Genomic DNA, 25,019 nt, shown 5'->3' with positions numbered 1-25,019 from the left:
TTAGTTCTATCATATGCACATTGTGAATATTCAACTAATAAAGGACCAACTAAAAGAAACAATAAGAGAGAGCAAGAAAAAGAGAATGAGAAAAGCAGAGAAAAACAAATACAATAGTTTGTATGGAATAGTTAAGTCTCCCTTTCTATTTGAAAACACACACAAACACACAGAGGGAAAAAACTGAAATAAAAGATGTGACTTTGCTCTTGCTCTTTCACAGTTAACAAACAGTGTGAGCATCTCTCCAAGCCGAATGATTCTAGGGTTTAAAGATTAGCATTTCTTTTCTTTTTTTTAAGCAACAGAGACTCAAAGTGTAATATAACATGCCTCCAAAGAAATTGTACTTTATGGAAGACATAATAGGTCTGTTTTTTTTTTTTTTGAGACAGAGTCTTGCTCTGTCACCTGGGCTACAGTGTAGTGGTGTCATCATAGCTAACTGCAACTTCAAACTTCTGAGCTCAAGTGATACTCCTGCCTCAGCCTTCTGAGTAGCTGGGACTACAGGTGCATGCCACCACGCCCAGCTTATTTTTTCTACTTTTTTTGTAGAGACAAGGTCTCACTCTTACTCAGGCTGGTCTTGAATTCCTGACCTCAAGCAATCCTCCCCCCTCGACCTTCCAGTGTCCTGGGATTACAGGCACCTGACTCTATTTTTGTGGTTTGTTTTTATTTTGTCTTGACTTTTCTGCTTATTTTATTTTTGTTTCTCTCGGGTGTTTTTTTGGTTTTTTTTTTGCCTGTAACCTTGCCAGGGGTGTTTCTCCTTCTTTTAAAAAATCAACTTTTGATTGAAATAATACATATATACAGAAATGTACACAAATCTTAAAGTATATAATAAGTGAATTGTCAAAAAGAAATGAAAAAAAAAAAAAAAGGTGACTTGTCACAAAGTGAACATACCCATGAACTTACCAGAACAATCATGCCCTACAGAATTTACCATACCGTCTTCCAAGTTACTGTTACCATTTTTTTCTTCAAAGGTTGTCACTCCTAACTTTTAACAACAACAATATTAATAACATAGATTAATATTAACCAGCAGTTGCTATATTGTTTGTATAGCAAATTTTGATGCATAGGAGACATCAAGCACCAAAACTATAGGATTAGTTATAACACTGGGGATTTAAAGCTTAGTGTAGATGCATTACTATATTATATACCTCACTGAGCTAAGAAGGCCATTTTATATATATGTTATATATCCACTGTTTATTAAATATTTCTTCATTCACAATTTTTGTTTCTAAAGAGAAATGATTTGTTAAAATGAAGTATGGTGTTATGGAAGGAACAGCAAACTAAAAGATTACTAAGTCCTGGATTTTAATTTAATGTAACAAAATATGAAGAGTATTATCTGAATACTTGGGAAGAAAAAGTTACTTTCTATACGAAAAAAGTATCAGAACAGACTTACCTCCTTAAATTCTCTCTAGAGGAATTATTAGTCAGCAGAACATGCTATTCTATATCTTAATGCTTTATTGATACTAGTTTCAGTCTACTTACCTGTTAAGCTATTCTTATTCATGGAGGATAAGATAAAGAGAACATATTTACCATTATGGTCACTTCATATGAAGCTACATAATAATGCACACCAGAATTTAAGATTAAAGTATGTAAATTTTCAGCAGTTATGGTTTTCTCTGAAAATTAGCAAACTATGCTTTATCAATTACCTTCTTTGAATTTAATTAGCATAAATCAGTCTTCTAAACTTGATTAATTTTCAGTATACTAATGAAAGCAAGTTTCTGGACCTATATTCTGTATAAAGAGCAAAGTACCAGATGGTACCCAGTTGTGAGACCAGGCCTAATAAAGTCCAGATGTACATTTCAAGTAATGTTCATGTACTACTTAGTAGCTTTCTGAATTCTTTCATTGTTTGTAAGAGTTTTATTTCATTCTCTTGGGTATTCCAAGCATCTAATTACATCATCTTCAAATGATGGTGCTTTCTTCTTCATTTCAAATATTAATAACTCCTATTTTCTTCACTGGACTAAATTCATTACTAGTTAGCTCTAGAAAAATGTTAATGTTGAGGATCCTTGTCTTCTTTCTTTAATGAGAATGCTTTTAAATTTTCACTATTAAACATAATGTTGGTTTTGAGCATAATGTATCCATTTTACTACGATAAGAAAGTACTCAATTATTCTTTTACCAAGAATGTTATTAGGAATGTATATACCTTAGTCCTAAAGTCAGTTTCTTATTTTATGGGGAAACACTAGAGGCATTTCCACTAAGATCATGAATAAGGCAAGGATGCCCACTATTTCTACTACTATTTAACATTGTAATAGAAGGATATTAGCCAATGCAGTTAAACAAGAGAAATCAATTAGAGGCATAAAAATGAATAAGCAAGCTGGGCACAGTGGTGTCTGCCTATTGTTCCAGCTATTCGAGAGGCTGAAGTGAAAAGATGGTTTGAGCTCAGGAATTTGATTGGATCCAAGCTGGGCAACATAGTGAGACCCTGTTTCGGGGAAAAAAAAAAAAGAATGTGTAACAAGAAGTAAAACTGTCTCAGTTTGGAGGTGATGTGATAGTATATTCAGAAAACCCAAGATAATCAAAGATAAAACTAATTCAAATAATAAAATAATTCAATAAGATAGCAGGGTATAAAATTAACATATAACCATCAATAGCCTTCATACACACAAATAATAAACAATTAGAGGATATAATGTTAGGGAAAACCTCATTTGTAGTAGCAACAGAGAAAATTAAATACATGGGAAATATTGTGAACAATATAAGAGGAAAAATTTTTAAGTACTATTGAAAGACATTGAAGTAGATTTGAAAAAAAGAAAGACAGCCCTTGTTGGTAAATATTTTGACTCAAATTATAAAGATGTCAGTTTCTGTTTAAATTAGTTTTTTAAATTCACTGTAATTCCAATAAAAATACCAACAACTATTTTATGAAATTAGACAAACTGATGCTAAAGTTCATATGGAAAAATAAACAGTTTAGAATAGCTAGGAAAACACTGGAAAAGAAAAATTATGAGGGAGACTAGCCCTACCAGACGTTAAAACATGCTATGTAATAAGCCTTTATAGTTAAAGCAGTGTGATATTGGTACATGGATAGTACTGTTTAATGTCTGGTAAGACTTGTGGAATGGAATGGAAAGACCCAAATACAATGATTTATTATTAAATATATTATAGGTTGGCTCTCAAAGTACTGAGGGTAAAGATGGATTTAAAAAAAAATAGTATCAGGATAACTCAGTAGCCATGTGGAAAAAGATAAATAGATCCATATTTTACACCATACAAAGAATAGACATCAAATGGATCAGTGATCTAAATGTTAAAAATGAATTTATGCAAGTATGAGAAGAATTCTTTAACCTTGGTTTGGGTAAAAGCTTTTTAATATGACTCAAAATGCAGAGTCAATAAAAGAAAAGATTGGTAAATCTGATTACCTTTTAAAAATTGCATGACAAACAACACTATTAACAAAATCAAAAGACAACTGACAGCCTGGGAAAATATATATGCAACATATATCACAGACAGAGAATTTTTTTAAATGAAGACCAAAGGATGAAAGCCTGATAGGAATAATGGGAAAAAAGATACGGACAGACAGTTCACACAAAAATATACATGGTAATGGTTCTCAAAAATATGAAAAAATGTTCGAACTCATTCTTAGAGAAGAATTCCACCTTATAAATGTAAAGGGAAATAGACAATCACTATTAAGCAAATACCACAGTAATAATTATTGCAGACAATCCTCCACTAATAGATACTAATATAAGTGGCCAAAAGTTTGAAATGAAATAGAATATTCATAGTTTCAAAGTATCTTCCCCAAGATATTTACTAAAGGAGATATAGTAATGGTATAGTACAGAAACCCAAATGATACCATCTTAAATAAGTAATCAATGTTAACATCACTGGTAATAGTACATATTGACCTATGTATCCCTTGATATTGTGCACTAAAAAGAATACAATATCATTTCTGTGGTATTGTTGCCAAAAGTGCATAATCTTACTCTAGTCATGAGGAAAAATTAGACAATCCTAAATTGAAAGGGAATCTACAAAATAACTGAAAGAAAAGATTAAAAGTGTCAAGATCATAACAGACCAAAAAAAGGATGAAGAAACTGTCACAAATTGGTGGAGACTAGGCAAAGTAATAACTAGATGCAGTGGCTTGTGGATAGGATCCTGGCACAGGAAAAGGACATTAGTAGAAAAACTGGTGAATTTTGAATAAAGTCCATAGTTAATTAATAGTATTGTACCAATACCATTTTCCTGGTTTTGATAGTTATACTATAGTTACGTAAGATGTTAATGTCGGGAAAAATGGAGTGCTATTTTTGCAACTTTTCTCTAATCATTCATCAAAATAAAGAAATTAAAAAATAATATTATGAAGAATGCCCTTTTTTTTTAATTTGGGTGACATCAGTGGAGATGATCATATGGTGTTTTCCTCCATTAAACTAATTCATTAAATCACACGGACAGAGTCTCTAACAGTAAACCATTCCTCCACTTAGGAATGAACATAAAACCCCATTTTTAATGAATAAAATTTATACCCCAAAGGGATTTTGACATATGTAGCCAATAAAAGTTACTCCCAAGATTTTCCTCTCACAATTTTTTATATGTAAAATGTTTGGATAGTAACTTTATTATGTAATCAAGATAATATCTTTAGGATCATTTGGTAGATTTATTTTATTCAACTTTTATTTGAATATCTGACAGAGATAAATCAATGGAAAGTTAGTTATGCTGTGAATTGTTTAGATATCACAACATAAACCTGCCAACAACCAAAAGGTGGGGAGCAAATAAACTGTTTTTGTCTAAAGCCTAGACTATGTATTGAAAAGTTGTAGAAATAAGTCTGGAAAAACAGGAGGTAGATTTCTATATTGTGAATGATATTTGAATTCTAGGCTAATATTTCTGAACTGGAATCTCTAAGCCAGAGGTTTTTAGTTAGGGTAGTATCTCTCTCCAGGGCTCATTATAGGAATTTGTGAAAACATTTTTTTGTTTGTTACAACAATTAGATATTTAGTGGCTAGGATCCAGGAATGAGATGTCTTAAAATGCTCAGACTGTCCCACATAAACAAGAACAATCCCAAATCCAAGATGACTTTAGAATGTCCCACTGGCCACTCATGTAAGTGAAATATTACTTATACTTGTTTGACACTAGAACTTAATTTTGTTTTATTTATAAACCAAAAATGTTTGTATGATATTAATATGTGCTGCATTTCCCAGGGATGATATTATTGTGTAAATTAAGAAAAGATAATACCTTGTTTGGGATTTAAAAATTTTTTCACTATTAGAAATTTATGTCACCTGTGGTGATATTGCTAATGGTATTGAGTCACCAGTGTACTTGTATTGGACTGCTTCTGTAGTTTGCACATTCCCAGTGATGTTACATATAGGTATGACTATTTATTTGTCTATTTGACTATTGGTCTCTTCTAGTTTAGTGTAGCCAAGCATTTACAGGTTGAAATATATGCTGACTTACTATAAAGTACATTCCTTTGATTTCTCCTGTATGTTATAATTAGAGTATTATATTGATGTGTCTGAAATGATATGTAAGTAACTTACTTCAGAATTTGCTATAAAAGTAAGTATTGGATCTGATAGGTTTGAGAACCAGTGATTTGGTGATGAAGAGACTTTAAAGGTTTTTATGACTAGGACATCAAAGCTGCATTTTAAAAGGATTCATCCACCATGGGAGTGTATGGCAGGGTTTGAAGAGGTTAAGAGACTTGCTTTAAGCTGTCTTGAATGATGTAATACATGATGACACAGGAATGAAAAGGCAGGGAGGTGTAAGAAGCATTTTGAAGATAGAATCAGTAGGCTTGGAGGATGATTGAAAGATGCAAGCCTGGGTTATTAGAAAAATTTGAGTAGAGCATCAGAGGGGAACTAATTTTAGGAGCCTCACCAATTTTAGAAGAATAAGAATTGGGAGTGGAGTGTGTATAAATAATAATTACTCTACATTTGCAGTACTTTTTGAAGAGTAATGAAAAGTCATTGTCTTCTGTATTGTGTGTGTAATGATGAGTTATAAGTTTGGTTCAAACTAGTGCTTTTTCTACTGAACTGCATTACTTCTAGTATGATATTCCATGGGAATATAGGTAAAAATTATGTAAGGTTTCTTAGTTTTTTGGTCTTTTTTTAATTTTTTGTGTGAATATGCTTTTGGTTTTGGGGGGGATAGGATTCTTTAGCTAGAGATTATAATACTCCAGTTTTTCATTAAACCATTTGATCTATACTTATTGAGCACTCCAGCACTCAGTAAATGTCCCTATGATGAAACAGACAGAGGGGATACAATAGGAACATAGCAATATCTTTGCACATATAGAGCTAACATTCTAGTGGAGGTAAACAGATAAGGGCACATAAACAAATAGATGAAAAGTGATTCTTTATAAAATAAGAGTAATGCTATAGAGTGAATTGGTGGTGGTAATGCTCCTGCTGCTGTTTTTGCTTTGTGGAGTGTGGTCAGAGAAATTCTCTTTGAGGGAGTAATATTGAAGCTAAGACCTGAATGATGAGGGGCTAGCTTTGTGAATATCTGAGACAAAAACATTCCAGGCAGAGGGTGAAGAATGATTATACAGGCTTTGAAGCAGGAATGAACTTCACATATTTTAGGAACAGAGAAAGGTTAGTGTGGCCAGAGCATAGTGGGTGAGAGAACATGAGTGATGCAAGGTAAGGATAGACAGGAGAGCAGAGCTTAGGGCAATGAGAAGCCATTCAAGGGTTTTAAGCAGGGAATTGATCTGATTTTCATATTACAAAATAGCGCTTGGACCACATTGTGGTATTGAGACTAATAATCTAGGTGAGAGATGTTGGTGGCAGTGGAAATGGGTATGTAAGTGGATTGATTCAGGATATGTTTTGGAGGTATAACTTAGTAAGTGTGTGCTGTTATTGTTCCTGTTTTACAGATGAGGAAACAAATTCAGAAATGTACAGGAGGTTTCCCTGAATCACACAGCTAGGAAGTGGAAATGGTGAAGCTGGAGTTCAATTTAAGTCTGTCTGACTCTAGATCATGATTTCCTAAGGATACTGTTAAGCACTTTAGAGTATATAAAAAAGAAACATAGTTTGGTAAATAATTTGGGTATATGTGTTGTACATATATGTTTGTAATTCACAATCATGGTTGCAAGGGACAAGAACTCATCTCAAAAAAAAAAGGTGGATCTGTTAGTTCATGTAAAATCCACTTTGGACAGTTCTAGGGTAAGGCTAAAAGGAAGGAAATCTCGATTCAGAAACATGGAACTCTGCCAAGACTTTCTAGGTATGTATTTTTCTGCTGGTCTGTTTCATTATCTCCTACAGCTGATAGACTTTTTGTAGAGGTGGGGACCATGAAAGCTGCCAGCCTATCTTTCTAGTTTGTGACCTGAGAGGGGATGAAAGTCTTCCCTCACTGGTTTTAAATTAGCCCAGCTCTAACTGACCCAGATTGGGTCAAGCGCCCAAACATGGATCAATTGCTGTGTGTGTATGTGTCTTTGCAGATGTGTGTAAGCATGCTTGGTGCCAGTGTATATGTTTATAGTATGTCTAATATAGTAATTCTTGACTTATCCAGAGGACAACCCATTTAGCAATGTTAGTTATTTGCAATTCAGTGGAGAATCTAGAAAGTAAGTTAGTTCAAGAGTTGTGAGCAGTGAAGTATTGCGGTAGATGTCTGAAACCCCACTCTTACACATTTACTTATAAGAAAGCCATTAGGCCCTACTCTGATCCACCCTTATAGACGATTCCAATAAGCTTGGTTATCATTGGATGTGCCTCTAGCAGATGAGCAGCAGTGTTATTAGTAAAACACGGTAAGAGGCTTCAGAGCTATGCTGCTGAACAGGCATATTGACAGCAAAAATGACACAACCAGAAGAAAAGAGTAGGAAAAAAAATTTTTTTTTTTTTTGAGACAGAGTCTCACTGTGTTGCCCGGGCTAGAGTGAGTGCCGTGGCGTCAGCCTAGCTCACAGCAACCTAAAACTCCTGGGCTTAAGTGATCCTACTGCCTCAGCCTCCCCAGTAGCTGGGACTACAGGCATGCGCCACCATGCCTGGCTAATTTTTTCTATATATATTTTTTAGTTGACCAGATAATTTCTTTCTATTTTTAGTAGAGACGGGGTCTCGCTCTTGCTGAGGCTGGTCTTGAACTCCTGACCTCGAGCGATCCACCCGCCTCGGCCTCCCAGAGTGCTAGGATTACAGACGTGAGCCACCGTGCCCGGCCAAGCATAAATTATTTAAAGTTCTCTGTAGCTCCTAGTTTTTAGGTGATAGTCCTACATACCCTAGTATTTCCTTGAGGGCATTCTGTTAGTATTTATCACATACCTATAGTGTGTCAGGCCTTATGCTAGTGGAGAATAATAAGATAGACCTGGTCCCTATCCTCAGGGTGACAGTAGAATAAAATGGATTGCTTATACAATAGAGTGATGGAAGAGTGAATTGGTAGTGCAAATCTTGATCTCTGACCAGAGGGCACTGAGAGGAAGGCAGTGTATTGTAGTGGTTAGGGCATAACATATGTTGGTATCAGATGAGGATTTGATTTCCACTGTTATTATTTTACCAGGTGCTGCACTTTGACACATTGTCAACCTTGGTAATCCCTGTTTTCCTAACTATAAAATGGAATAATACCCATGTGGGTTGTCAGAATTAAATGAAATATGATAATAACATTTAAGCATTGTCCCTGGCATGACAGCTTTTACTATTAGGGCTCTGGTTTGGAGAATATTGCTTACTAATTCTAAGACAAATAGAAACTATTTTAATATCTGTGCAAAACTGATTTTAAAAACTGAACAAGCAACTAGGTCACAAATTATAAATTATTAACATTAATAAGTACTTATTAACCTTCAGCATTTTGATATCTGAAAAGTGGTATCCAAATAGTCAAGGTGAGTTCAGACTCTTCATTGCTCTATATAAAGGGTTACTTGTTTAACTAGTTTAGAAATGAAGCAAGTGCCACTAGTTACAATGGTAGAAAAAGAATCTTAACCAAACTACAAAGGTCAAGAGAAATTAGTTTTGAAAATAGCCTACCACACATAGAATAAATTAGTTCTTGAAAATATTACAGATACCTTTTATGAGTAAGGGCCCGATAATGATGAAGTAGAATCTGAAATGGAGAATCCTAAGATAATTTCTAGTTCAACTCTCATTTTATAGCTTAGGCAAAAGCAAATTATGACTTACACAGGTTATTTTATTTATTTATATATTTTTTGAGACAGAGTCTCACTCTGTTGCCCAGGCTAGAGTGAGTGCCGTGGCGTCAGCCTAGCTCACAGCAACCTCAAACTCCTGGGCTTAAGTGATCCTTCTGCCTCAGCCTCCCGAGTAGCTGGGACTACAGGCATGTGCCACCATGCCCAGCTAATTTTTTCTGTATATATTTTTAGTTGGCCGGATAATTTCTTTCTATTTTTAGTGGAGACAGGGATCTCGCTCTTGCTCAGGCTGATCTCGAACTCCTGAGCTCAAACGATCCACCCGCCTCGGCCTCCCAGAGTGCTAGGATTACAAGTGTGAGCCACCGCGCCCGGCCCTACACAGGTTATTTAACTAATGAAAATCAGAATTATTCTTGTTGCTTTTTACTAAATTTCAGTGAAGTAGAATTAATTGTGCAAGGTGACTACCACTAAAAGAATTTACTACATCCCTTAGCCTACCTGTCTCACCTTTCATCTTCACAGACCTATGAATTCATTCATTCAACAAATACTTACTGAGTGCCTGCTGTGGTTTATGGCAAGCATTGTCTTTGAAGAGTCGATAGTCTTGCTATAGAGGAGGGTAAAACATCAAGCACATTGATAGTTAAAGTGTTTCACCTTGCAGACTTCTGGGGAGAGATTGCTATGGATTTAGAAGTTGTGCTCATCTCAGGCAAACAAATACAGGAGTTGATGACATATGGCAAAAAGGTTTTTTCTTCACGGAAGCTAGCAAAAGGAAACAGAAAGGGAATACAGGTGAGAGAGATGGTTTATCACTATCCTTTCCATTCAAGATGTATTTTCAAATAACAAGTATATATTTAGGATCAACGATGTATGTAGTACTTTGGTAAATGATGGGGAAGAAATACTGTAGAGGAATAATATGGTCTCCTCAAGGAACTGACTCTTGTTAGGACAAGACTCATTTGAAATAAGGAGAGAACTCTAGCAATCTCCCTTTTCTTTTTTTGCCTAGGTAAAATAGTTTTCTGAAGGATTTTTCAATACACAGGGATCTATACCATAATTATTTTCTTTACCCTTTTTTAAAAGCTTCATTATGAAAGTTTTCAAATATTTACACAAGTAGAGGAAATAGTATCATGAATCCCACCCTCCTACCCAGCCTCCAGATTCAACAGTTATCATTTTGTCATGTTTGTTTGGCTGATCCTTTTTACTTTTTTTTTCTCTTTTCCTTTCCTCCCTTCCTCCTCTCCCTGCTTTTTTCTCTCCCTCCCTTCCTCCCTTCCTTGTGTTCTAGCATTTTAAAAGAAATTTATGAAATTATACTTTTTAAATTCTAGACACATCTATATTAAAACACTGTAGCATGTATATACGATAATATTCCTAACCAGTCCTCTGATGACCATTTTCATTGTTTATAGTTTATTGCTTATAAGTAGTGCTTCCTGGAATATTCTGATATGCTATATCTTTTTAACGTCCTTGTGCTTACATCTTTTCTCACACCTGGCTTTTCTTGAAATGGAATCTCTTGGTAATGAGATTGCTGAAGCAAAGGGTGTGAATTTTTTATAAATTGCTACATAATAAATGCCAAACTGACTTTGAGAAATGGAGTAATTCCCATCAACAATGTACTTGTTTATCCATACCTTTATTGATCTGGGTTTTGTCAGTCTATTAATTCTTGCCAGTCTCCCAGTATCATAGATTTTAAAATATTTTATGTGCATTTAAAATTTATTAATGAGGATGGGCATATTTTTTTTAATTTTTAAAATTATGTTTAGACACAAGGTCTTGCTATGTTGCCTAGGCTGGCCTGCATCTTTATTCTTATCATTGACTGTTTGTATTTCTTCTTTTGTGAGGTCAGACTAATCTTTCATAAATACCACTTTCAGTGTTGTTTTACTTCTTTGTTCAAAAACTAGAGTATCGGCCAGGCACAGTGGCTCACGCCTGTAATCCTAGCCCTCTGGGAGGCCAAGGCAGGTGGATCGTTTGAGCTCAGGAGTTCAAGACCAGCCTGAGCAAGACCGAGACCCTGTCTCTGCTAAAAAAAATAGAAAGAAATTATCTGGACAACTAAAAATATAAAGAAAAAATTAACCGGGCATGGTGGCACATGCCTGTAGTCCCAGCTACTCAGGAGGCTGAGGCAGAAGGATTGCTTGAGCCCAGGAGTCTGAGGTTGCTGTGAGCTAGGCTCACGCCACAGCACTCTAGCCCGGGCAACAGAGTGAGACTCTGTCTCAAAAAAAAAAAAAAAAAAAAGAACACAAAAAACTAAAGTATCATTTTTTCATATCCCTGATTTTCAAGACCCTTCATAATTTGGCCCTGACCTACTTTTCTAACTTAATACTGTCTAGCAAGAGTCACTCTGCTACAATAAGGAATATTTCCTCATTTATATAATTTATCCTATTCATTTTTTTTTCTCAGATTCATTTTGGTCATGTTTTACTTTATTCTGCCTATCCAAATCCTTATAAGGATCCTTGTAACCCGTGTTGTAATAAAGTAGCTCAGATTCTCTAGCCTTTATCAATTTCCTCTTATTCGAATTCTCACAGTACCTAATCTAGTTTATACCACTAGATTTAGTAGCAAATCATGGACTGCTTTGTTGTGTAACTTATGCACCAACTATGTGTGAGGCTGTGGACTATATAGCTGTGGACAAAGCACAGTCTCTGACCTTGTGAAGTTTATAGTATAGTGATGATGCAGTTATTTCCATTTCTTTATTAGTGAAGTTGAACTTATTTTCATATGGCTCTGTACATATGAAGCATGCACACATTTGTAGGTATATAGTTATGTGTCTCCAACTGGATTGTAAGATCATTGAGAGTATGAACCGTGTTTTGTACTTCTCTGTTGTTTAAGACATTTAACTCAGTTCTGAGCGTATAGCCATTACTAAGTACATACAGCTCTACTGGTGCAGTGAGAAAAGTCAGAGGCTATGGAGTTACATACCTAGCCTCAAATTATAGCTCAGGACCTTATGAACTAACTGCAGTGTTTCCGAGTTATTTAGCCACTCTCATCCTATGTCCTCACCAAGTAAATATCTGCTTCATATGGTTGTTATGTGGGTTAAATGAGATAATCTGTGTAAAGTATTTAACGTAACACCTGGTGCAAAGTAAATGCTTATTAAAAGGCACCTGTTATTATAATTTGTTTGACCTCTCCATCTAGAAACTGATTCAACAACCTTTTATTTCCCTAATGCCTTTCATTTAAGCATTTATCAAATTCTGTTCAGTTTACTTCAATTATCGTGTCAATTTAGCCTCTCCTTTTAATCCTCATCGTAACCCACAATAAGAAATACATTTTATATTGTGGGTTACTATATACTATGTTTATTTATACATATCTGAAACAAAACTTTTATGGAATAATATTCATTGTTATGACGTGCGATGCATTCTTATAATTTTTGTTTTGTTCTGTTGTCATTTTTTATACAGTTGGTAACAGCCATTAAAACTGATCTCACAACATACAGTCTGAAACACACTGGTCTAGATTTTTGGAATCTGAAATTTGGACTACCACTGAACAAGATAAATGTTCAAGTGAAAGTTTTCAATGAAATAGTTTAGAGCTTATTTACATTGCACTCTCTTTGTTCTCTATTAGTTACATATAGTTAGATTTACCAATTTAACAATTGTGTTCAATTGTTCTTATTTCAGGGCTGGTATAGAATAAGATTACTCAGTGGTTGAGCCAGATTCCCACCTTGCAAGGCAAGAATTTCTCATCTACTTCATGTATAAATTATTTTCTTAGGACAAAAATTGAGATACATGGATTAAAAAGTTATTAGCATAATTCCTGAAGAGTGACTTGAAAAAAACTTATTGGGAATTTTTTAAACATTTTAAAAAGTAGAAAGAATAGTGTAATGAATTTCTATTACCTAAATTCAGCTTCAGTAATATCAACATTATGTCAGTTCCAAAGGAATTTTTTAAAAATATTTTTAAGGAACACATAATTCCCTTCCTTAATATAGACAGATGATTTGCTTTTAAGAAGTGATATATGAGCCTTAGTGTACCTTGCTTCAGTGCTTACTACCTGTTAATTTTATTTGATCCTTGCAAGAGGAGTAAATAATTACATGCCATGAGGGAGTAGGGGTGGTGCAGAAATTTTCTGCCCCATTTGGGGATGTTCCTGATAACTTTCTAGAGCACTAGACCCTGCCATCTTGCTTGAAATATTTCAACAGCCTCTTTTACTATCTCCCTACCACTTACTCCATACCACCTACCTTACTGCCATTACACTAATCCCTAAGAATGACTTGAGGGGAGGAGAAGCTCATTACATTTATCCTTTGTCTAAAACTTCACTTCATTGTTTCTTCTTCCCTACCTGTAGAATAAAATCACAAATCACAAATTTTCATTGACCATCTGGCTCCAGCCCAGCTTTCTAGCTTTCTCTTCTACTGTCTGGCTCTTCTCTACCATTTTTAGTTTTTTGTTATTCCTAGAATACTTAATCCTTGTTTTAGGACTTATTTTTCAAGATCCAATTTATGTATCAATTTATGAATGAGGCCTTTTTAACTACCCCAGAAAAAAGTAGTTTCTTAGCTTGTTTTTGTTTGTTTGTTGGGTGTGTGTGTTTGTATGTGCATGTAATGCCACTTAATTGAGTTATATTTAGCAGTTTAGGCTTACTCCCCTCCTCACCCTCAATTAGACAGTGATCTCCTCCAGAGCAGGAGTTATATCTTATTCTTTTTTGTCTCTTAAACACTTCTTTGATGCCCATACATACTAGGCATCCAGTAATGGTTTGTTGAATGAATTTATTCATACTTTTAAAATTTCAGAATCTAATTCCAATATAGGTTCTCTCCATATAGGAAGAGTTACTCAAAGTTTGTTTTTTCATTTTGGTTTTTAGTCTTTGTTTTTTTCTCTCTTCCTTGGAGGATTTTTGTTAAAATTTCTTTTCTTTTCTTTTTTTGTAAATTTTGTTTAAATTTCTAAAGAGAACCTAAGTTCCATAGCTTTTTCCTTAAGGGGAAATTTACTTTGGTAAATTAATGTAGAGTATCCATTTTCAATAATCCATAGTAAAGGTAAGTAAAATCTACTTTCAGTATACTTAGTTTTTTTCTGTTTGTGAGGTGGAATAGATTTGTGCTGTAAAGCTTATAGTAGTCTTCACTAATTTTTTATATATTTCAGCTCATGGAATGCTGTGTAAATGCCCTGGTGACATCATTTAAGGAGACTATCTTAGCCGAGTGCCAAGGCATGATCAAGCGAAATGAAACTGAAAGTAGGTAAAACATAACATAAAGTCATCATAATTTTTTAAAAGGGTATATTTGAAGCAGATCACTTAATAAACTGCTGTTAGATCATTTTTTGCACATAGGTATATTTGTTAGAGTGAACTGTGCTTAAGGAAAATGATAAAATATCTAACACAAAAGCACTACTAAGGAGTTTATAAATTTAGGTATTAATGCTTGTGTGTGCATGGTGAATTTCCATTTTTTTCTCAAAAGTAGGATTCTACTTTTAAAGGCCAATTTAAATTATAAACATATGTTATAAGGTAGAACTAGGTATTTGACTTTCGTGTGGAACCTTCTGGTGAATCTGTTTAGAGAGTAATAAAACATTCCATGTTAATAATCTTCATTACCCCAAAATATTTTATAAGATAAGATTTCTGAAGTGTATTTTTTATTAAATATTTCCTTAATAAAGGTATGTTTTGAGGGGTTAACAAATATATAACAATTAATTTTTTAAAAAATTGCCCATGTTCCTACTACCCCCAAAATAACCACTTTTAACAGTTTGATGGATTACTCTCCAGATTTTATTATATCTAACTACAAGGTCCCATTTAATCTTTAGTTGCATTTAAAGTACATATTTCAATTCACTTAAGTTCATACTTTTTAGGAGTAATTCTATAGTAAAAAGCAATCTGCTTATTGGCATAAACAAAATAATTTGAATTCTGTATGCCAGTCTAAGTAGATTTATGTCTGATCCATGTTAGACTCCCTTCAAAAGGGTTTATTTAGTGGTAACTTGTACTGTGAGGTAGGGTTTTTGTGACGGTCAATTAAATGGTACAATGTATGAAAAACTTTATGAATACAGTTTTATATTATCCTGAATACAGTTGCTTTTATAATCATTACTCATGTTTCTGGCTATAGTTTTATAATTTTTACAGTTTTTTAATATTGCAACTGCTTTATGAAATGTACTAATCTTCTCTGTAAATTTTTGTACTTATAATAAAAAATATTCCACCACATTGGAGATCAGATGACTCACTTTTTAAAGGAGTTGGGTTTTGCAGTATTTGATCACTTTTAACGAGATTTTTTAAAAAATAATTTTTGTCAAACAGAGAAGGTGGATCAGGAAGTCTTGCCTACTAAAACAACTCCTAAACAAATCATATCCACAGAATACTGTTATTAACAGTATAAACTTCCAACTAATAGTTCTCCAAACTCTTACTACCATAGGCATTTCATGATATAAAGCAGAGAGAAACTTTATTCTAGGGCATGAAATGATTGCATGAATGTGTTCTGTCATTTTAGAATTACATTTAATGTTTTCATTGATGGACAAAGTTCCCAATGGGATAGAGCCAATGTTGAAAGACTTGGAGGAGCATATCATTAGTGCTGGCCTGGCAGATATGGTAGCAGCTGCTGAAACTATTACTACTGTAAGTTTTCTTCAGTGACAATGATAGATATGTATTAAGGTTATTTTTAAAAATGCAGGATTGACTAGTAGTTACCCGAGGCTGGGGAGGGTAGAGAGAGGTGGGAACTAAAAGAGGTTGATCAATGGGTACAAACTTAACGTTAGAAAATAAGAATGAAAGACTATACTTTCAAGGATCATTTCTATAGTTCATTACTAGAGAATTTTTTCTGAATGCATAGAGCACAGAAAAACAAGAAAGAATAAGCTTTGGTCTTCTCTTACACAGTAGAGTGACTAGTAAATAACAATGTAGTGTATATTTCAAGACAGTGAAAAGAGAAGATTTTGAATGTTATCTTCATAAAGGAATGATAAATATTTGAAGCGACAGATGTATGTGATCATTATACTGTGTATACATGCATTGAAACATTATATTGTACCCCATAAATATATATAATTATTGTATGTCTATTATAAATAAAAAAGCTAAATTAAGAAATGCAGGATTGGGCCAGGTGCAGTGACTCATGCCTGTAATCCTAGCACTCTGGGAGGCCAAAGCAGGAGGATTGCTTGAGCTCAGGAGTTTGAGACCAGCCTGAGGAAGAGTGAGACCCCATCTCTACTAAAAATAGAAAAAATTAGCTGGGTGTGGTGGTGAGCGCCTATAGTCCCAGCTATTTGGGAGGCTGAGGCAGGAGGATTGCTTCAGTTTAGGAGTTTGAGGTTGTTGTGAGCTAGGCTGACGCTACGGCACTCGAGCCTGGGCAACAATGAGAGTCTGTCTTAAAAAAAAACACACACACACAAAAAAGCAGGATTTAGTATTTAAAATAGTAATTGAAATGGCTAAACAGTGATATTAGAACACCTTTTAATTTTAAGAAAAAATTTCCCCAATTTTAAACTATAGTCTTTTATTAAAATTATGTTTATATATTTTCTCATTTTTATATTATTCTTTTTAAAATTTCAATTAAATATAAAACATTTTGTTTCTAGGACTCTGAGAAATATGTTGAGCAGTTACTTACACTATTTAATAGATTTAGTAAACTCGTCAAAGAAGCTTTTCAAGATGACCCACGATTTCTTACTGCAAGAGATAAGGTATATGTTCCTGTATGTTAACATTTTGTATTAATTGGTCATAATTTACTTTGATTAATAAGCAATTTGCATCCTTATACTATTAAATTGGAAACTAAGAACCTAGCAATTCCAGTTTTTCATCAGTAGTGTGATATATGTTTTTTGAGCATTTTGTAAGCATTGAGTATCCTTGTAAACTGGAATTTATCTAGAAAGTTGCTCTCTTTCTCGTTTTTCTAAGGATGTCTTCCTGTTTTTGAATATTACCGATTATTGAATTCTTGTTCATCCTTCCTTTAAGATCCAGCTGAAAGTATAATTCCTCTGGAACTTTATTGATACTACCCCACCTCCCTCCATAGTGCATCCCAAGCAGAGTTGATTCCTCCATTCTCTGTCCTTTCATAGGGCTCCTTCAAGAGTTATGTTATATTTATCCTTGCTTCCCAGGGAAGCATTCACATTGCATACCATCTTTTCCCATCCTTGCTAGTAATAAGAAGAAATTACCATTAGTTTCTTCCCCTTTGATTACTTTTAATTACTTCCCAAGTTTGAATGGTTCTAAATAGACAATCAGTTTTCTCTAGTAGGATTTATTTTTCCTTTTTTAGTCTATTTTAAAGTAAGTAAGTAAATAAGTAGGTAGAATAGGCAAGGAGTTAGGGAGTATGGAGGTGGTGGAGTGGTTTGAAGTCTTAAATTGTGTAGCTTGCGTAGGCTTTGCTGAGCTTCCATTTAGATCCAGACTGAAGGTGATGAAGGAATAAGTCATGTGGCTACCTGAAGGAAGAGTGTTTCAGCCAGAGGAAATAGCAGATGCTCTAAGGCAGGAATATACCTGTCATATTCCAGGAAAAAAGTCGTTATGGTGAGAGTGGATTGAAGTGAGGGGGAGAATAACAGGGAATGAAGTCAGAAAGGTAATAATAGGAGGCCAGATCAAATAAGACTCAGCCATGTAAGGAGTTTCGTTTTTTACGGTGAGTAGGATGGGAAGTCATTGAAAGAATTTTGGGTTGGGTGTGGTGGCTCATGTCTATAACCCCAACACCTGGGAAGGGCGAGGCAGGAGGATTGTGTGAGCCCAGGAATTTGCGACAAGCCTGGGCGACATAGCAAGACCCCATCTCTAGGAAAAAAATTTTAAACCTAGCTAAGGCATGGTGGCATGCACCTGTAGTCCCAGCTACTCAGGAGGCTGAGGTGGGAGTATCGCTTGAGCCTAGGTTTGGAAGTTGCGCTAAGGTACTCTTCTCCACCCACACTAATGCTCTGTCAGTCCTGTCTTCTCACTGGCTAACTAACATACCCTTAAGTTTTCAAATTTCATGTCTTTTATTTTTTTTTAAAAACTGTGTATATTTAAGATATATTATAACATTATCTGTTATGGGATACGTATAGATATTAAAAAGATTACTATAGTGAAGCAAATAAACAGTTCCATTGTTTTACCTTTTTTGTGTGTGTGGCAAGAGCAGCTAAAGACTACTCATTTGGCATGAATCCCATATATAGTACAGTATAATTTTATTACCTGTAGCCCTCATGTCCTACATTAGCTCTCTAGACTTGTTCATCCTGTGTATATGCTACTTTGTATCCTCTGACCTACATCTCCCCATTTCTTCCCTGCCCCCTTTACCACTAGTAACCACAATTTTGCTCCTGTCTCTGTGTATTTGAAATTTTTTTTTAGATTCCACACATAAATGAGATATTAATAATACAATATTTTTGTGTTGTGTCTGGCTTATTTCACTTAGCATAATGTCCTTCAGGCACATCTCATTCTTTTTTTTTCTTTTCTTTAAAACCCCTGTGGATTATTTTTTAGGGCTGAATAATATTCCATTGTGTATATATATGTATCATTTTCTTTATGCATCTTTTGATGGACACTTAGATGGTTTTCACATTTTGGCTATTGTGAATAATGCTGCAGTGAACATGAGAGTTCAGATATCTTTATAAGCTGGTGATTTCATTACCTTTGGGTATATGCCCAGAAGAGGGATTGCTGGGATTCTAATTATATTATGAAGATAGACTATATAGGATTTGCTAATGAATCAGATGTGGTATGTGATAGAAAGAGAGCAGTCAAGGATGACACTCAGATTTGTCTTCAGTTAGAAGGATATGTTTACTGCAATAGGGAAGTCTGTGGGAAACAGGTGTTGGGGAGATGGTTGCAGAGAGATCAGAAACTCAGTTTTGAAGAACTTAACTTTGAAATGTCTGTTAAACATCTATGTGGCAATGTTGAATCTGGAGTTTAAGGAAGATAATGAGGCTGGAAAAGTATATTTGGCAGGTTCAGCATATAAATGTTTTTTAAAGCACTAATAGTGGCTGTGATCACCAACATAATGACTGAAGACAGAAGAGAGAACAGATCTGAGGATTGGCCCAAGGCATTCTGATATTTGGTTGTAAGAAAAATGAGGAACTGTCTTTAATGAGGAGAGAGGGATGACCAGGAGTGGAGTGACCAGGAGAGTGTTGTGTGCTACAAAACAAGTAGCAAAAGTACTTTCAGGAGGAGGGCATGATCTGCTGTTTCAAAATGTTGCTGATAGGTCGCATAAACATTGACTCCAGCAACATGGAGGTTGTGAGTGACTTTGTGAAGAACAAATGTGTACAGTGGTGGTACAAAAGCATGATTAGAATGGTGTTCAATAAGAATACAGGAAAGAAATTGGAGACAGCGAATTAGATAATTCTTCTAGGATTTTAGATTAAAGGGTGGGAGAGAAGTGGGGCATTAGCTGAAGGCAGAGAAAGCCAAAAGACATTTTTTAAGATGTGAAATATAACAATATATTTTTAATGCTGAGGCTGTATACAAACAATGAAGAGGGGGAAATTAATATAGGACTGAGAAGAGGGAATTCTGATTACTTCAGTTTTCTCAGTGAAATAGGAAACGAACCACATCATTAGATGAAAATGTACATGGGGAAAGAAATATTGGAGGTTTAAGGAGAAAGGAGATGTTACAAAATGTTGTGTAGGAGACTGAGCGGACAAGAGAAAATAGTGTGATTGTCAGGCAGCATTAAGACCTCACTTGAGAATATTGATAATATAACATGACAAAAAGCATGCTAAAGTCTTTGACTAGTATTTTTAGAAGTATAATAATTTATATTTTAAATACTAGAAGTAATGTTTGTATTTCACTTTACATTATTTTTTGCAGGCATATAAAGCAGTTGTTAATGATGCTACCATATTTAAACTTGAATTACCTTTGAAGCAGAAGGGGTAAGCTTTTTAAAACTATTTTAAAAATACTTACATTTTTGGACTGTAATACATTTTACTGGGTATGCAGGTGCCCTGTTAATCCCTGTTAGGTTTGTATTTGTTGTTGTTAGTCTTACGATTTTTGCTGCCTGTGGCTGTTTTTTAAAAACTCTCAATTTATAATTTTATGTTAAAGTATCTCATTTTATGACAAAAAAAGTTGACTTTATTTTTTCAGAGAGAAAAAATATTTTATTCCTATCTTTACTTGATTGTTTTGTCCTCATTAATCACTAAAAGTATTGTATTACCTCTAAAAGCATAAAAAATGACTCAGTTTACCATAATGATATGAAAAAGGAAATCAATTTTTTTTTTTTTTTTTTTAAGACAAAGTCTCACATTGTCTCTCCAGGTAGAGTGCAGTGCCATCATCGTAGCTCACTGCAACCTTAAAGTCCTGGGCTCAAGTGATCCTTCTGCCTCAGCCTCCTGAGTAGCTGAGACTACAGGTGCCCAACACCACACCTGGCTGATTTTTTTCTATCTTTTCAGTAGAGACAGGGTCTCACTCTTGCTCAGGCTGGTCTTGACCTCTTGAGCTCAAGCAATCCTCCTGCCTCGGCCTCCCAGAGTGCTAGGATTATAGGCATGAGCCACTGTGCCTTGCCAAAAAGGAAGTGAATTCTAATGTAAAGTTTTATATTACCATTCTAAATAATTGATCACTCATTGGTAAGATGAATTTGCCTGTGCTGAGTACAATTTATAGAAAATTTGGCAGCTGAAATTTATGAAATAATAAATCCAAGCTATAGTACTTTCATAGTAGTACAAAGTAGTAATGAAGGTTAATAGGCAAAAAACCTTTTTGATGTAGTTTCTAACTGAGAATTACTAATTTAAAGAAATTTTATATATAATGTTAAAACATTTGAAAAGTATTAAAAAATAGGAAAAGTAATTATTCAGGTTTTTTCTATTATTTTAATTTTTTCCAGTTTGTGTATTTTGAGCTGTGTAAGTTGCTTGAGTAATATTACAACGGAAGATGTCTGAGTCACACAGTATTATAATACTTGACATATTTTAGAAGGACATATGTCACGTTCTCTTTTATAAATCATGAAATATATTAAATCTACATATATAATGAAACATGTAACAGCACATCTTCGTGATCTGTTCACCTGAGTACATAGAGATCTTTCATATTTCTCTTCCACCAAGCTTTTTTAATGAACATTTTCAAACTTAAGATGAAGTTACTATAATTGCTTCATCAAATATGGATCTCCCTGTACATATCCATCAATCAACTTTTTAAAAAAAATTTTTTTTATTTTTTGAGACAGAATCTTTCTCTGTTGCCCAGGCTAGAGTGCCTAGCTCACAGCAACCTCAAACTCCTGGGTGCAAGCAATTCTCCTGCCTCAGCCTCCCAAGTAACTGGGACCACAGGTGCGCACTATTGCACCTGGCTAACTTTTTCTATTTTTAGAAAAATAGGTATTGCTCTTGTTCAGGCTGGTCTTGAACTCCTGACCTCAAATGATCCTCCCACCTCAGCCTTCCAGAGTGCTAGGATTACAGGCATGAGCCACTGCATCCTGCCAATCAGTCAACTTTTTAAATGCATTTCTAAAGAAGTTGCAAGCATCAGTAACCTTTACTTCCTAATACTTTAGCATGTAGTCATTAATTGAATTTGATACTTGTTTATGTTTTGAGGTAAAATTTACATAAAGTCATATGCATAAATCTTTAGTGTGCACTTGAGTCAAGATTTGACAAATGCCTATACCCTTATTAACATGTACAATATCTTCATTATCCTATAGAGTTGCCTCATGCCCTATTCCTAGTTAGTCCCACCTCACCTCTTTCCAGAGGCAACTATTATTCTGATTATTTCAACATAGATTAGTTTTGTCTGGTCTAGGACTTCATATAAATGGGATCATACGATATCTACTTTTTTGTGTAAAGCTTCTTTCATTCAGCATTGTGCTTTTGAAATTCATCCATGTTTGGCATGTAACAATAGTTTGTTTTTCAAAGTGTTTATACTATTTTACACTTCCACTAACATGTTAAGTATGAGAGTCCTAGTTGATCCTCATTCTCACCAATGTTTGGTGGTGGTGTTTTAATTTTAATCATTCGGAATGTTTGTATTAGTATCTCATTATGGTTTTAATTCTCATCTCCCTCATGATTACTGGTGTTGAGTAATTTTTCATGTATTTTTGGCATTCTTATATTTTCCTTTATGAAGTGTCTTCAAATTTTTTGCTTCTTTTTTCCCTATTGGGTTGTTCCTTTTTATTAGTGAGTTAGTTATAAGAGTGCTTATATATTCTGAATATAGGTTCTTTGTAAAACATATGCTTTTCTGTTATGGTTTTTGTTTTCTGTGTTTTATCCAGGAAGCCTTTGTCTACTTCTTCCCTAGGACAGGAAGATGTTTTTTGTTTTCTTCCAGAAGCTTTATATTTTTAGTTTTCATATGTAGGTCTAAGATCCATCTTAATATTTGTGTATGGTATGAGGGATTGAATTTCATTTTTTCCTTTTCCATATTAGTAAGTGGTTTCAGCACTATTTATTACAAAGACTTTCTATTCCCCATTGCATTGGTGCCTTTCTGTCAAAAATCAAGTGAATTAACAATGTGGATCGATATCTTGGCTCTCTTTTTTGTTCCAGTGATTTATTTGGGTACTCTTAGGCTGTTACCACACAGTCATGATTAATATAGTTCTGAAGTAAGTCTTGAGTCAGGTAGTATAGTTTTTGTTTTTGATTTTTTTCCCCATATGTATTCATGGAGGATTTTGCCTCTTCCTTTTTTTTGCCTTTCACAGTTTTCTTTTTTATAATGTCTTTATTGTTTTCTGGTGTCAGGATTATGCTGGAGTTACTCCCTCCTTTTGTATGTTCTGAAATAGTGTAATTGGTATTACATCCTTCTTAAATGTTTGATGGAATTCACAAGTAAAACCATTTGGGCCTGGTGTTTTCTATGTGGAAAGATTTTTTATTACAAGTTCAATTTCTTTAATAGTTACAGAACTCTTTAGATTTTTTATTTAATCTAGTTTAGTTTTGGTAAATTATGGTTTTCAGGAAATTTGTTCAGCTAAATTGTCAAATTTATGTGCATAAAGTCATGACTACCGTTACCTTATTATCCTTTTCTCTTTGCAAAATCTTTTTTTCTAGAATTATTTGAGAATGAATTGTTCACCATTCCAAATACATTGGTGTGTGTTTTCCACATACATAATCACAATTTAACTTTCCATCTCAGGAAATTAACTTTGAATACTACCATGTACTCCTCAGACCCTTTAAATTTCATGAATTGACCATAAATGTTTTATGGGGTCTCACTCTGTTGCCCAGGCTGGATTGCAATGGCGTAATCATAGCTCACAGCCACCACCAACTCCTGGGCTCAAGTGATCCTCCTGCTTCAGCCTCATGAGTACCTGGGACTATAGGTACATGCCGCCATGCCTGCCTAATTATTTAAAAAATGTTTTTTGAGAGACAGGTTCTACCTGTGTTGCCCAGGCTGGTCTCGAATTCTTGGTATCAGGCAATCCTCCTCCCTCAGCCTCCTGAGTAGCTGGGATTACAAATGAGAGCCACTATCCCTGGCTAATTATTCTTTTCTTTTTTCTTTTTTTATAGGAGGTGAGGTCTCTCTATATTGCTCAGGGTGGTCTTGAACTCTTGGCCTCAAGCAATCCTCTCTCCTTGGTCTCCCAAAGTGCTAGGATTACAGGCATGAGCCACAGTGCCCAGCCATGACCTTGTACTTTTGAAGATTTCAGGCCAGTTATTTTGTAGAATGTCCCTTAGTTTGTGTTAATCTGATGTTTCCTTATGATTAGATTCAGGTTTGCATCTTTGGCAGACGTGAAGCTTTGTTCTTACCTCATTTTATCTTAGAGTGCATGGGGTTTTTTTTGTATTTTTTTGAGACAGGTCTTGCCCTGTAACCCAGGCTGGAGTGCAGTGATACAATCATAGCCCACTGTAACCTCAAACTCCTGGGCTCAAGCAGTCCTTCCACCTCAGTTTCCCAGGTAGCTGGGACTACGGACATGAGGCGTTAAGCCTGGCTACGGTTCTTGTTTAGTTTGATCACTTGATTTAAGTTGGTGTCTGCCAGACATCTTCACAGAAAAAGGCAAAGTTATCCTTTTTCTCTTAATTATTTTGTGAGAAGTACTTTAAAACTATGTAAAGATCCTATTTCTCATTAAATTTTCAATTTTTACATTGATTTATCGTATCAGTATAGATCATGGTTTCCTATTTTGTTAGGTGGTTTTTAATTTACTATGATTCTTTATTTTGATTTTCAAATTACCCTAGATTTCACTAGTAGCAGCTGGACTCTGGGTCCTTTTGAGAATAAACTCTTTCTTTGCTTTTGGCACATGAGGATGATTGAGACTCATTTTGTGCCTTCCCTTGCCTAGCCCTGGAGTCAGCCATTTTTCCATGAAGCGCTGGGTTTTTCTAGTGGATGATGACATTTAGTGGACAAG

General features: G+C 34.7%; 1 protein-coding gene and 1 pseudogene across 3 annotated transcripts in view; both read left to right on the top strand.

Annotated features, from left to right (window-relative positions):
* The window catches only part of CUL5 (cullin 5), a 95,157-nt gene that overhangs the window by 54,093 nt on the left and 16,045 nt on the right, over nucleotides 1–25,019 (top strand). For all 3 annotated transcript variants that reach the window (XM_045556670.1, XM_045556668.1, XM_045556669.1), the window contains exons 8-11: nucleotides 14,596–14,689; nucleotides 15,987–16,117; nucleotides 17,107–17,214; nucleotides 20,408–20,472. In XM_045556670.1, the coding sequence (XP_045412626.1) occupies nucleotides 14,596–14,689; nucleotides 15,987–16,117; nucleotides 17,107–17,214; nucleotides 20,408–20,472 (398 nt within the window). The remainder of the gene's footprint in view (nucleotides 1–14,595; nucleotides 14,690–15,986; nucleotides 16,118–17,106; nucleotides 17,215–20,407; nucleotides 20,473–25,019) is intronic.
* LOC123643007 lies at nucleotides 16,277–16,373 on the top strand (annotated as a pseudogene).

The sequence above is a fragment of the Lemur catta genome, chromosome 7, assembly GCF_020740605.2.
Source record: "Lemur catta isolate mLemCat1 chromosome 7, mLemCat1.pri, whole genome shotgun sequence".
Lineage (NCBI taxonomy): Eukaryota > Metazoa > Chordata > Mammalia > Primates > Lemuridae > Lemur > Lemur catta.
This window is presented reverse-complemented; position numbering and strand designations above follow the sequence as displayed.